The sequence below is a fragment of the Lagopus leucura genome, unplaced genomic scaffold (genome assembly GCF_019238085.1).
Source record: "Lagopus leucura isolate 7727_CA_CO unplaced genomic scaffold, USGS_WTPT01 Super-Scaffold_73, whole genome shotgun sequence".
Classification (NCBI taxonomy): Eukaryota; Metazoa; Chordata; class Aves; order Galliformes; family Phasianidae; genus Lagopus; species Lagopus leucura.
Genome location: NW_024962252.1, coordinates 48,808,550 through 48,823,573, shown reverse-complemented (window position 1 = coordinate 48,823,573; position 15,024 = coordinate 48,808,550). Strand labels below are relative to the sequence as shown.

Genomic DNA, 15,024 nt, shown 5'->3' with positions numbered 1-15,024 from the left:
TTGTGGATCAGCCATAACATATATCAAAAGTACCTACAGAAATTCTAATTGGCTGGTAAAAGCTGGAATATCTGCAAAGCTGCTAACAGTTTGTGTTCTACCCTTACTGCAAATCACTACAGGCAGTTGATGTTTGAGATCACAAAGCCACTTAAAGGGACTGGCCTACTCACCAAAAAGTGTGGCTCTAATTTTCAGCTACAGTCTATCAAACAGAAAAAAACGTAAGATTACAACATGTAATTTCTGACTCTGAAAATTAGCAAATATGATGGTAGAGACTTGCTGAGTCAGCATTCCTCCCATTGAGTCCCTGTCAGCATTTATTCTTCTGACAGAGAAGCTGTCTTAACCTTCCAACTGAAGCTGCTTTCACAAAACAGACTTCCATTAGAAAGTATGTATTCATTGCTTTTATAAAATTCTTCCTCCATGTAAGCTTGAAAATACTTTACAGAATATTTGAAACTGTATTCTCTTTTCCTTTTAAGAGGTAGGCTTTGTGAGAGAGAGGTGGAACAAGATAAAGAGAGGAAGAGAGAAAAATACAAGTATTAGCTTGGCTACTGTGCCTGTTGAGACCAGTTTTTCTTCCTATCTATTTCAGCAGCCAGCCCATCCCTACCTCCTGCTCCCCCAGCACTTTCTCCACCCCCAGCCCCTGTGAAGACCTCTGCAGGTACAACAGATCCTGAGGAAGCAACAAGGCTGCTGTCAGAGAAGAGGCGCCTCGCTCGTGAGCAGCGGGAACGAGAGGAGCAAGAAAGGAGGGAGAGAGAAGAGCTTGAAAGGTGATCCTGTGCCTCTTTAGTGGAGAATATAAGTTTTTAGCAGCTTCCTAGCAAATGTTTGTCCATATTTTGTTGTTATATTGTAAGATACGAAGCACAGTGCTAAGGTGCAGGAAACACTGCACTTCTCCCAGATTATTTTTTTTTAATTTTTCATAGAAATGTATATCTAAACGTATCTATAATGTTTAAACCTATCCCAAATAGATACGTATTTCATTAGAACTTGAAAAACCTTGGAATCCTTGGAATCTTGAAAAAGCTTGTAATCCTGTCATATAATGGAGAAGTAAAACCTTGCAAAGGTTTTATGTTATTCAGTAGGGCATCTACCATCTTTGGTGCCTGCTGGATGCAGAAGAGATGGCTTGGCCTCACCCTGCTCAGATATTTTTGAGGTTCTTACGAATGAAAAAACAGTGCAGCCTTTCTCCAGCTGTTCTGCAGTGCTGATGTCTTGGATCAAGAGTCAGCTTTTTTTCTTTTTATCTTATGCTTTTTTCATGATTGCAGGCAAAAGAAGGAAGAGCTGTCCCAGAGGATAGCTGAAGAAAGAGCTCGCCGAGAAGAAGAAGAAGCTCGCAGACAGGAAGCTGAAAAAAAACGAAAAGATGCAGAGGAGGAGAGGGAAAAGGAAGAACGGCTGCGTCGACAGGCAGAAGAGAGAGAACAGAAGGAGAAAGAAGAGATGGAGCGCATTCAGAAACAAGTATGTTCCCCTCTTGGAATTTCTGTGCAGCACCTAATTTAGAGGGGTACTTAAAATAGAAATGCTACACAGTGTGAATATGTGTGGTGTGGTGTGATGTGATGTGTGTGGCTGAATTCATCTCATGGAGTGGTTCAAAGAGTAAAGATGCTGCTTCTTGACAAAAGCTTGCAGTTTTTGATTAGCTTGTTTTTGTTTTTTGTTTTCTTGTAAAAGTTGCTTATTTTAGAACAAATCCTGTGATGAAAAAATCAATAGGGTTGTAACAGCGGAAGTTTATGAATGGTGCTATGTGAGAGAACTGTTTGTCCATGCAGTTGTAGAAGGTCTAGAGACCAATATAACCACTGATACCTCATACCTGGAAACGTTCAAGGCCAGGTTGGATGGGACTGAGCAACCTGGTCTAGTGGGAATAAACTGTTACAGTAGTTCCGTCGTGTAACACTGTCATATTAAGGCAGCAAAGCATTTCTACAGTATATTCCAGTGAAGTTTTACATTTAATTTAAAAAGCAGGAATTGAAAGCTTGTGCAAATGTACCTGTGGCTGTTTGTCCTTGGCCTCACTAAGCAATAATTCTGCTGGCCAAATAAAGCATTCTACTTCTTTTGACTTCCAAAAGCATCCACCACTCAATACATGGATTTCTTGAATGCTTTGCTGGCTGCTGTTCCAATGCTGAAGGTTAGGAAATGTATTTATCATCTGGTCTGCTGTCAGTACACGCCAGTCAGAACAGGCAAAGAACCTTATTCATCTCTGCATGTTATGCAGAACATAGATTAATAAAAAAAGTGCAATTCAGTCTGAGAAGGTTGTTCGCAGATTTAAATCCCAAGGTGTTGCAAATACATATAGATGAGTGGGTATCAGTGTAAATCTGTCCTCAAATAGTAATTTTTTCCCTTGCTTTTTTTGTCCACCATCTCAACTCAGAAAGAAGAGGAAGCTCGCCTACGGGAAGAGGCAGAGAGGATTCGATTAGAACGTGAAAAGCATTTCCAAAGAGAAGAGCAAGAGCGCTTGGAAAGGAAGAAGGTAGATGTGTGGGTAGATAGGACAAAGAGGAATGATTTTAAACTAAAGGAAGGGAGATTTGGATTAGATGTCAGGGGGAAGTTTTTTGCAGAGATGGTGGTGAGGTGCTGAAACGGGTTGTTCAGAGAGGTTGTGGATGCCCTGTCCTTGGAGATGTTTAAGGCCTGGTTAGATGAGACCCTGGGCAGCCTGGTCTAGTACTTGATCCAGCAGCTGGCAATGCTACATGCGGCATGAGGTTGGAACTTGATCACTGTTGAGGTCCCTTCCAACCCAAGTCATTCTATGATAAGGTTACAATACATGCAGAGAAGCTGTAATTCATCTAGCTTCTACCTCTGCTGTAGGAAGTTATTCACAAAGTTAAGGTGTCCTTAGAAAAGCTGTGGTCCTCATCAGTGTAGCCTGATGTGAAAGTACAGATAATATTGCCGAGTAAAAAAAAAATAATAATAATTTCTTTTTGCAGTAAGCAAATGCAACTTTGGTAAACAGCAGTTATGATTTGGGAGAGAAAAATTTAGATTACTGCCAGCAAACATTATTTTCCTCCTTCGTGTTTTTTGCAGAGACTTGAGGAGATCATGAAGAGAACTAGGCGTGTAGAAGCTGTAGATAAGGTCAGTGCCACAAACTTGTCATGCATAAATAGTGGGCACATTTCAGTTCCTCCCTCTGGTGCAATTTTTAATTTATAACGTTATGCTTCCTTTGTAGAAACCCAATGACCAGCAGAATGGACATATATCAAAGGCAAATAGTTCTGGAGAAGCAGGTATTGTATTTAACTGTACCCTGAGTACAACAGGTGAATAAATGCTTATTGAGCACAATTGCAGTTAAGAAAACCATTAGAAGAGTTAACTGAAGTCTTAGTAAATGTTATTTAATTAGCCTTTCTGTATCGGTAATTATCCATTACTAAGTGGGTCAGCTGTTTCAGTAATTTTATTACGCTGGTTTAACAAGAGGGAGCTGCTTACCAAGTTTAATTATTTATAAAATTTAAAAAAAAAAAACACACGTTAACTAGTTTAGTTTTTACAAACTTGGCCAGTGATTTTACAGTTTCTCTTTTCATAGTATTAGAGATATGATCTGTCATTAAAACAAACCATTCACAATCCTAAACATTCCCCCACGCTTTCTCTTTCACACCTGCTGCTTTATTCACTTGATGTTAATTTCTACATCTTTTCTTTCAAAATTCAGCTGTTGCAAACCCTTACAGTCTCTCTGTAATACTCACACTCAGTCTTTTCTTCAATTCTGTTTCCACTGGTTTTTGTTTTTTTTTTTTCCTTCCCCTCTGGTTATTTTAGGTAAAATTTAATCTGAACTTTAATACTTAGAATAAAGGAAGCAACATAAAAGTTACCATATATTCAACAATAGGCAAATACTAATTAGCAGGATTTAAATATACTGAAGACAATCTGTCAAGTAGCTTAAACTGTAATAGCGTAATATAACAAGTGATGATAATCTTTATTTCTCTTTTGTATTTGCATTGAGTAACAAAAGAGGACAAATAACGACACTGGCTGCTCATACTCCTTTTTTCTCCTTCGTGTTTATAGTTAATGTGCAAATGAGCACTGCCAGAAAACTATTTGACATGAATTTCAATATGTGTTTGGAAATTATTTGTTTACATATTATCTTTTTAATTAAAAAAAAAAAAAAAAAAAAAAAATTTGGGAACTGCTAATAAAAAATGTGTTTGGAGGGCCATCTGTTACTGCAGGCACTGATTAAGTTGCTGTCAACCATTTAAATAATTCTTGAAAGTAAAAATGGCTTTACGACCTGAGGCTTGTGCTTTCCTTCCAGAGGCAAAAAACAAGTAGTCAGTTTTTGAGGGGAATTTCAACCTCCATTTCTGCAGTGCCAAGGGAAAGCTGGGATCCATCAGTGATTGGAGTAGAAAAGTGCCCTCACTCCTAGGGCTGCTTTGCTGTTTCTGACTTTGCTTTATCTTGATGTGATATTGAATTGAAGACACTAATGGATATACTTCAGCCAGCTCTAACTTTCCATAGTACATACCAACGGACTGCTTCTGACCATTGGCAAATCACAGAATCACAGAATGGCCAGGGTTGGAAAGGACCTCAAGGATCATGAATCTCCAACCCCCCTGCCACATGCAGGGCCACCAACCTGCACGTTTAATGCTAAACCAGGCTGCCCAGGGCCCCATCCAACCTGGCCTTGAGCACCTCCAAGGACGGGGCATCCACAACCTCTCTGGGCAGCCTGTTCCAGCACCTCACCACTCTCTGGGTAAAGAATTTCCCCCTGATGTCTGACCTAAATCTCCCCTCCCTTAACTTAAAACCATTTCCCCTCGTCCTACACATATCAACCCTTTCAAAGAGTTGATTCCCCTCCCCTCTGTAGGCTCCCTTTAGGTATTGAAAAGCTGCAGTGAGGTCACCCCGCAGCCTTCTTTTCTCCAGGCTGAAATTCTGTTGCTATTTTCTTTTCTTTTCATTTTAAATCTTACTGTTTGGCAAAAAGTGAAGAAACCTGTATAGGAGTGGCCAAATCACACAGTGAAACAAAATCCATCACCTTTGTGTCATTTGTTTGAGCTCTGCCTCAAAAGAGGAAATAACTCTGGCTTTCCAAAGCAAAAGAACCAGCCTTCTTTTTAAATGTTAAAACTGACATAACTCCCACTTGGTCCATCTGTAGCAGCAGTAATCTGTAAACTAATACCTGTATGGCTAATATCTTTTATATAAAACCAGATTAAGGCACTCAGCATCGAAGACTTCAGTCCAAGCACTTAGGTCATAGCAGAACAGGAGCTGTGAATGGAGGGCTCTCAGATGAGGTGCTTTAGGTGGTCTAGATAAGTGCATTGAAGCCTATGAATACTAAATTGTTCTTATGATTATTGTAACAGGTGCTAGAGTCCAGCTGCTTCCTTTTGCAGAGCTATATATGAATTAGTATGGCTGTAGGTAGAAAGCAGAAGACTGTAGTTGTACTTTAGAAGAACATCCTGAGGCAAGCCAGTGACATCATATGGTCATTGTGTGTCATCCAATTTTAGGTTGCTCTTTGCAGCATTTTATGGTTGTGATTTAGTACCTGTTGAAATCTCCTTCCCGTGGAGATTTTCCCCTTGTTTCTTTTTGGTTTACAGCTAGTGATCAACTCAGGAAACAAGAAGTAATGTTGATGTCCCAGTGTTCTCCTATTCCATTCTTTATGGCATTTTGAAAAAAAAAAAACAAGTGTAATGTCCTGTAAGATATCATCCTATTTTGACCACCAGGTGAAGTGCTGATATTGTTTACGTGACTGTAAACTGATTAATTATTACTACCAACAAAATTTTAACTTTGAATTCTGTGAAACTGATATGTCCAAAGCTTGACAAAGAAAGCAGAGGGATTAACTAAATTTTAAAAGTGTAGCTTACCTTAGCTGTGCTATCTTTTGTAGAAAATGTTTTATCCTACTTTGAAGGAAGATGGTGTTGCTTAGTTGTATGAAACTGTGCTTTCTCCCTCTAGTCATAACCAGTCCTACATCTCCCATGGAACCTTCAGGAGGACCTCAGCTTCAGCATGCAACACAATCTCCAAACAGCGGGAAACCCGTATCCTGCACACACATGATTGTTTCACATCAACCCCCCGTAACTATGGACAGGTAAGAGGATTGTTGAGTATTAGAGGGTGTTCACAGGATAAGAGTTACTGAAGTAGTAGATCATTTTCTCAGATCCATGTATTCATTAGCTAAGTAAGAGACACAGCTGTTTAATCTGCCACTTTTCCTGTTTATTTTTATCTTTTCCTGTGCTCAGAAAAGAATTTTAACATCTTCCACTTAACATTTTTACCAACTGAAGAATTTTGTGGAAACATAGTTCATTCTTTGCAGTGTTTGAAAGAAGGTGTTGCCAGCAATTATTACATAAATTGAAACTTAATTGACAGGGCAATTCTCTTTGCTTCTTTCCATGAATTTAGCTTCATACAAAACAGTCTGGATTTGCAGGGTTAGTTAGTTCTTGACTGGAATAGTGAACACTGTGCTTACAGCCTGGATGCTTCGGTTTGTGAATTGCTTGAAAAATCAGCAAGTTATGATTGTTAAACAAAAGATATAGAACTACTCATTTTGACTCTGTATTTTGAAAGGAAATTTTGAGGAGGCAGATATTTAACATTAGGAGCTCTTTGTATTGTGTGGCGAGTCACTCAGATTTTGAGAAATTATAGAAATGCTTGAAAGCTCTGTGCTGAACCAAGTGAAATCTGTTACATAAGCATGAGCTGTCAGTTACTTCAATTTTAGTAAGAAAAGCAGAAAGCCAAATAATCCCATAGCCCTTTCATGTTTTATGCAGGTAATGCCAGAATATGCATGGAAAAACTTGAATGTGGAAAGCCATCTCACTGTCTGTAATGGGCAGTAGGCTTCAGGATGTGATTGGCACTAATTGAAGGAGGAATTTGCCCTCTCTGTCCCTCCATATGCCTGAGGGATCTTAGCCTGCTGTCATGCTGACAAAGATGCTCCTGCTGAGATAAGTTCTGTCAGTGACTCTGAGCACTGAACTGCATTAGATGAGCTGCATAGAGCTGTCTCATAATTATCTCAGGCAACGATTAATTGTTAATCACTCACAACCTTAGATGCACCTTGATGTCTGTAATATAAAATGTGCCACACTAATGAATGCTGTCATGTAGCATCGTATTTGGTATCGAAGGAGGATCTGAATAGCCAAAGCGAAGAGTGAATAGGTAAGACTGAAGAGCATGAACAAAAATTCAATGTGTGTATGAGGCTGAGGAAGGAGAAAGTGATGTGCGAGGATAGAGTGCAGAGGGACTGTCTGCTGTAGAGGAACATCCACCCTGAATGGGAAGGCAAGAGCTAAATTACTTCATAAAATCGTGGTGTTAGCCCAAGCAGCTCGGCAGACTGTTGGAAGGAAGACACGGCAGCACAGATTTTATCACATGGTGAAAGCCACAGGTGCCAACACCATTGCTACTGCATCTTGTGTGCCATATCTAGCACCTAGATATACCTGATATTGTAGCATATGCAATAGTAATAAATATAGACGGTGTTCTCTGTGAGCATCTCACTCCAGCCCTACAAAAGATTTGGCTTTTATTTGGATGTTTTGAGGGTGAGAAAGCTCAGATTTCCAACCAGAAATTGAAGTCCCCCTTTGCTCGGGGGATTTCTAGAATATGTGTGTATGGGCAAGAGGAAGGAACAAAGGACTGAGTCCCATTAAGGCCTATAGCAACCATCAGTCTCATTGCACTTCCTACAGTCATGTGCCATGTGGGAGGTTCCAAGCTACAATCACTGAATTCTTTTCATCCAAGTGTAGTGCAATGGAAAAGGCAACACTAAATATACTTCTAAATGAAGCTTGTCATGGAAATTTCCCTATTAGATAGTAAAGCATCTAGAATTACTCATGGAGATACTACATTATTAATGGCTTACGCTTCTACATTGATTGTGGTGGCTTTGTGGGCTTTTTTCCCAGCAAATGGAAAAAGTGAGTTTGAAACATAGTTTGAAAATAGTATGTAAAGGTAAAATATTTTCAGACTTTTCATATATTATGAAAGATTCCAATAAAATTTATTCCAGATCCTAATTTTCTCATGCTATACTGAACAGTAAAATCCTGAGAGAAGCAGAATGATAGAGTTTGGGGTTGTAAACAGCTACAGAACTCATCTTTCACTTGGAGTTTTTTGTTTGTTCTCCACTTTCTAATTCTTTGCCAAAGTTCTCAGCAGTGTTGTATGCCTGAAAAGGGTATATATACAGTGCTGTGCTGAGCACTGAGACATCACTATAAGTGGAACATAAGACGGTAAACACAGGTGAAGTAGTTCAAAAATTGATTCCTTTTTTGTGTTCTTTGCCTCAATGACGCATAGAGGTCATTTAGGGAAAGAGTGTAAAGAGGGGAGGAAAAAAAAAAAGCTAAGTACCAGGAGACCCTCTAGTCAATGAAGGGTTACTATGTGTTGTGGTGCAAGTGCAACCCTAGGCTCAAGTAGTCCCAAAGCTGCTAATTACCAGAAGCTGGAGGGCATACCAATCTCCTAGGAATTTGTCTAATCTGCTTTTGAGATTATGGCCCCTAAGATGTCCAGTGGAAATGAATTCCACCGTTCATTTTTTCCCTTTATTTCTACTAAACATCTCCTTAATGATTTGGTGGAGTGCCATCTATATCTTATAGCATAAAAACCAGAAAATATCTAGTCATAATTTTTCCCTGGCTTCCCCCCCCACACCCTGTCCCCCCTTTGTGACTATACAGATGCACGTCTTCAAAGAGAACTTTGAATTCTGAATCCTAGTATGACTTGATGTGTAACACTGACAAAGCAGTGACCAATAACTATGGAGAACTATTTATCAAGTTAGCGGGTCAATCAGAAAAATAAATGTAACTTTACAGAAACAAAAGGCTTCTCTTCATTGTGCCAATACTTCCACAGGTAAATGTACTGCCTAATTTCAATGCAGGAGCAAACCCCATCTTCCCCCCTCTTTCCCACCCCTTCCATCAGATTTTTTAATACTGTGTTATCCTACCTCTGGTAAGGTTATTGGCAGAAGATGGGGATGAGATAAGTAACGTGACACCTTATAGCAAATAATAGCCTAATAACTACATGTGATGGAACAGTTTTTATTAGTATTAAAGCATTTCACAGATTGTTACTGAGTGGATCTCCAGCAGAAAAGGCTGAGTGATGTGACATGGGGTCTCTCACAGGCAGAAAGCAGGGTCTCTGGGTCTGCTTTCAAAGCCATGTGCAGTGAAACACTTTCCACGCTCACAGGCTGAAAAAAAAAAAAAAAAAAAAAAAAAAGAAGAGAAGAGAAAAGAAGGGAAAAAGAAAGAAAAAGGGATTGCCTTGCCTTTCTGGAAGGGAACTGGTGATAGTTTGAAAAGCTGGAAAAGATTTGATATGAAAACCAGCATGCTGTTCTTACAGGAAATTTGGGCTTCAGATGACGTGTTACCTACCGTCTTTTTAAGTGCAATATTTATTTTCCATTGTTTGGGAAGTACTGTGAAACAATTCTGTAATTGTAAAGACCTGGCCACCCTAGCAGGCTGGTCAGTGAAAAGAAAGCTTCTGCCAATTGCAGGTAGAATTTGTTGGGTTGTTCTTGTTTGTTTTTTTGTTGTTTTATTTTCAGACTAGTACATGTACTCTCAGGAGAAAACAAGCCTGTGAAACCAAGCCACCTGCTCAGAAATGGCCTGAGGACATTGATAGCCTTGTTCAAATCTAGGAAAATGCATCTGAGCATTTGTGCTGAAGCATTTCCTAACAACCTGAAGAACTGTGATATGGGAACACATGCCCCAGACTGCCAGGATCTGGCAGTGAAGGGCTTTCAGGAAAGATTACATGACTTTGAAGTGATAGTTGGGCACTCCCTCTTTCTCAGAGAACTTTGGGTCCCATTGCTGTCATCCTGTTCACCACAGTAGCACCTTAGTTCCTCCCCTGTGGTAAGACAGCACGCGCTGCATGAAAAGACAGCAGGATTTGACAATACAGCAGCTAATAAAAGAGTCAGGAGAGATGTCAGAGCTGACACAAGGTGATATGTTTTCTCAGAAGTGTAGGTGCACCTGGAGAGCATTCCCTGTGAGTTGGGGAGATGTGAGGGATGCCAGGAGGTGCTGCTTTTGGTCTGGGCTGGTCATTGCACGAAAGAGTCAAGCTGTGCCTGGAAAATAAGGCCTAGCTGAGAGGGATGAAAAAGAGAGCTGAATTGGTACAGGAGTTTTTTTCTCTGGGTGAGTGGCAGGTAGAAGAGGCTGCTCAAAAACTGGAGGCAGGTGGTGATCCAGAGTAACAAAAATGACAGTGCCCTCGTCTGAGAGCAGTTAGACTGATTTGCAGTATGAGGAAGGGTACCTCAGCACTCAAATATGGCAGTGCTTATGAAAGCCAAGAAAGGCCACAAATCCCACTACTTGCTGTAACAACAGCTCATCTGCCGTGGTAGTCATGATTTCACTGGCTAAAAGAATGCTGTGGATTAATGCAAGTTTCAATTTGTGATATTGCTTTAAGTAGGACTATTCTTGTGTTCTGAATTAAGTGTATGATGAAATACTTACGTTTCTCTCCCAGCAATCTCAACCCAGAGAAAAATACAGAGGAAAATGGAATGTCTGCACAGAACGATAACTTCGAAGAGATCATAAATCTACCTATTAGTTCTAAACCATCCCGCCTGGATGCCCTGAACAACGATGGAAGCGACAGTCCCGGAATTCCTCTGAATCCAATTTTAGCTTTTGAAGATAAGGGGACTCTTTTGCCTCAGGTAGACAGTGTTCAAACACATCAAACAGCAGGTAAGTTTGCCTTAGTTCACTACAGTTGGTGATGTGGATCTAGAGCTTCTCCTTGACACAGGTTGAATAATTCGAGCATTTTAAACCCAAAATTCTTTGTGGAGAGGAGCAAATCTTCTGTTTGTAAAGCTATGTATACCAAGCATGCAGATGCTGTGTGAATTATGATGAGTCCTCATCTTTTATTTGAGAGGTGTTCTCAGTTACACTGTGCTGTTTGCCTTTAGGAGTTGCTTGAAAACATTTGCCCTGTGCTTTCAAGTGGAAATGATAACAGTGACAGCTGTTGTTCTTAGTTTATGATCTGCAATCATGTTCCAGTTCTGCAGATGTAACATCTGAAATGCATGCACTGAAAGGGAGCTGGTAGCTGCCTTTTATGTCAAATTCTGAATGACTGCCCTCATCAAGTTCTTGCTGCCATGAATACTGAGTGGTGGTTTACAGCACAGCAGATTTTTTCTGAATTGCATTGTAGCTTTTAAAAGATGGTGGGTAAACAGTTATTAGCATAAGAAATTAAATTGGGCAACCCTAATTTACCTTCTCTTGCCTAGAAAATATAAGAAAAAATCATCTTTCAATAAAATATTTGCTTAAGTGCATTCTGAATTAAGCATTCCTACTCTTTGCTGACCTGTCATTTCCGATGCCTTCTGTTGTAGAAGTGATCTGATTATTTCTTCTGAAGAACCAAAGGTGACAAAAACGTCTCTGCAGTCAGTGGGAGTTTCTTCCATGCAATGAAGGAGTGTTTTATTTTTCTCTCCAGGTTTTTTAAAGATTTCTTGAACATCTTTTTTCTTTTTGGAAGGACTTTAGTAAAACCAGCAGAAGAAATGATGGACATAGACTTGGATCGCCTTTCTAATAGTTTTCATCACTAGAAAAATCATGCTTCACATGCATTACTTAATACAGCTTTTTCCAATGAGCTTTTTCTGTTAGTAAATGGATATTTCTGCATTCCTGAGAACACAAGACACTGGAATCTGAAAGCAATGGGCTGATTCGGGTAGTGGGGCTTTCTCTGTTTTTTTTCTTCTTTTTTCAGGTGGGTGTTGGTTTAAAAGGCATAATTGTAAAATTGGCAAAGAATCTTTTACGCTTTGTGGTTCTGATACTTGAAAATTAAATACCTCATTGCTCTACGAGTAGAGTTAATGAGGTGTTCTATTTAAACCTGTTGGTTTAAATATTATTGCAGAGAACTCTAATTATGGGGGCAGAGCATCGGCTTCTGTATCAGGTTCTTGTAAATGTAATTCCTACAGGGACGTTCTGTAAATTGAGATGTCACTATGATCTTCTCACATTTTTTCTCTAAAAACACAAAACGAGGCAGGTTTTAAAATGTGAAAATTTGAAAGCATTATTTTTTCATGGACAAGAGGAAAACCTATTGTTCTCCTAGATGATGTATTTATGAATTTTGTTCAGTACAGAAATAAATTGTTTAATTGAATAAATTAGAAAAATGTAATAAAATGGTACTGCAAACTTGATTATTTTTTTGTTACATTCACGTTCACAGTACTATAAAAGATGTGCACAGGGAGTAACCTTGTTCTGAGTCCTGTAAATTGCTGCTGTTCCCAATGATGGAAGACTTTTCCTTTGCCTTATCAGACGATTGAAGACTGTGTGAAACCTGAAATAGTTGATTTTTTTGATGATAAAGCAGGTTTGGGGAATTTTTTGGTTTTGCTCGTTTCAGAGCAAATGGAAAATGGTCATTGTTTGTGCTTTGTATGTAACGTGTGATTTTTATAATGCACTACAGTTTGAGTGATAAGAGGAGCAATGCAGGTTGCTTTCTCTTTAGTTTCATGCTGATTTCTACCATCATTATGCCATCCCTCACTTTCAGTTGTTGTTGAGCAGAACAGTAACATTGTGCACCTTTCTATGCTGTGATAAACCGTGCTGTTGCAGGCAGAACTCACGGGGTATTTGAGTTGGAAACATCAACCGGGGCTTCATGCGTTGTTTGTTGAAGTCCCTGAGTAGATCCATAGCAGTGGAAATGGGGTTTACGGGGTTTCGGTTCGTGCTGACAGAGAATGGCCACTCAGATTCCTGCACCTGCCTTTAGTGAGCACTGAGCTAGGCTTATAGGAAGCTGTGCAGAAAGTCTGTGCTTGCAGAAGAAATCTTCTGAGACAAAAGCGGAAGAGTTCTTGAAGAAATGACTTTCTGCTGCTGCCAAGCGTTCATCCTACACAGGAGATGGGATAAAAGCAATGGAAAAGCAAAGAAAAAGAGACTTATCTGCCAGAATGCATGGAAGCTATTCAGTCTATTCAGTCAGAATGCTTTCAATAATAGTTCGTGACACAGTAAAATTAATTGGGTTCCATACTCACTTTCTTTAATTTTCCATGTACATAGCCACAATATTTTAAAGTGTCCAAAATATGTAGTTTTCCTTTAAACCTTTATAGCATGTGAGTACCAAATAAAACTTGTTTGAAATATTTCTATTTCTACTTGGATTTTCTTGCATACTTGAAGCGGGAGTCAGTCTGTGGTGGAAAACTCTTCTTCATGTTCCTGGTATGCGTAAAACCTCTTTAGTTTTTAGTTTTCCTCTGATCTCTTTACTGAAAAATCCGTACAGGATTACTTACAGCTATGAACACAACAAAGATGTTGCCAGTAAGATTTAGCTTCATTTTTTTTGGTCCAAGGATTCATTTAGGCTCAGGCATAAGCTGTATTGATCTCGACTATTTTTATGAGACATCAGAACACTCACTTTGCTGTTCAAAGCACAAAGATGAAGAGCTTACTTCATTTTCCATGTGGTTTTTGCACTGGACTGCAAATAAAACAATGTATAATTATATTCATTCCAGGTTTGCTTCAAATAAAAGGGGAAAACAAATGTTCTCTTTCAAGGACCCAGCTGCAAACTGAAGTCCACAGAGTGGGTATAAATGTAGGTGTGAAAGCCCAAAAATATGAGAAAAAAAATAAAAAAATTAAATCTTGGGTTTAACCCCCTTCTTTAAATGCTGGAAGATTTGACTATTGTTATCAGTAATAAGTGCAGTATAAAATGAATGCCAGCTTTTTTGCCTGCTGTTGCATCTGTTTTGTTATTTGTATGTTTGGAACCATTCTGAGAGGTAGAATCAGTAGTTGTAGAAATTAGTTTTTCTGAAGGTATGGAGTAGTGAGTGACCTTTCACAACAACTATGCTTCTTGCAAAGATGTTGAAGTAAAGTTTGCAATTAAATAGCTAAGAAAAACAGAGAGAAGACGCTCCAAAGTCTTCACTTATACCACAGTGGTCATAAAAAGTTGCACTGGTTTTCTGTTTAGAAAATGATCTAAAATCATCCAAGGAGGTGGCCTAAAGTTGGAGATCTCCTTCTTTCATCCCTATCTGCATCAGTCAGCTCCTTTTGGTCCTCTGTTCTAAGAACCCAACTGCACCAACATGCATCATTAGGTGCATGGGTCTTTCATGTGATGTTTCTAAAGAAATTTCCTGTCTGCTACACATGAGTATTGAAAATTCCATACTGCTTTATCTAACAGCTATCTGTTCTTTAACTAGTCTTTTTGCTGTGCTGTAGAGAAGCTTTTACCTGTTTGGGGCTGGGTTTGTTTGTATGTTTTTAGACCTTATAATTGGAGAGAATTTGCAATTGCTGAAATGAAACTTTACCCAAATGTCTCCCCATGCTCCTAAGCTCAGCTTAAAGATTTGGGCCAAAGTAAAATGTTATAGTGACATCTTAGTTGGCAGATGTTTTCCTACATCTCACTCAATTTGTATTCCATGTTTGTAGCCAGTAGCAACCCTAAAGCTGTACTTATTTTTTTTTTTATTTTTAAAGACAGTTTCTTTTAAAAGAAACTGTGCAATCTGGGAGCAGAGATTTGCCAATTCTATTGTTGTAAAACTACAGTATTCCAGCCAGTCTAACAAGAAGCTTCAACCGGCTTCCTGAATTTAAAAAAAGAAGTGTATGTTTTAAAGGAGGAAATAGATTACTACTGAATTAGTAGTAGTAGTAGACAACTATTAATAGGTTAGCTTTCTCCTAGAAATTAAAACATTAAAAATAT

General features: G+C 39.0%; 1 protein-coding gene across 8 annotated transcripts in view; it reads left to right on the top strand.

Moving 5' to 3' along the window:
- Positions 1 to 13,420, top strand: part of MAP7 (microtubule associated protein 7) — a 104,767-nt gene extending 91,347 nt beyond the window's left edge. For 7 of the 8 annotated variants that reach the window (XM_042888755.1, XM_042888765.1, XM_042888740.1 and 4 more), the window contains exons 11-18: positions 608 to 791; positions 1,305 to 1,500; positions 2,441 to 2,542; positions 3,112 to 3,162; positions 3,260 to 3,317; positions 6,073 to 6,211; positions 10,717 to 10,943; positions 11,609 to 13,420. In XM_042888755.1, coding sequence (XP_042744689.1) covers positions 608 to 791; positions 1,305 to 1,500; positions 2,441 to 2,542; positions 3,112 to 3,162; positions 3,260 to 3,317; positions 6,073 to 6,211; positions 10,717 to 10,943; positions 11,609 to 11,619 — 968 coding nt within the window. In that variant the 3' untranslated portion in view covers positions 11,620 to 13,420. The remainder of the gene's footprint in view (positions 1 to 607; positions 792 to 1,304; positions 1,501 to 2,440; positions 2,543 to 3,111; positions 3,163 to 3,259; positions 3,318 to 6,072; positions 6,212 to 10,716; positions 10,944 to 11,608) is intronic. The other variant, XM_042888750.1, reaches the window with a different exon arrangement.
- Positions 13,421 to 15,024: the final 1,604 nt, after the last annotated feature.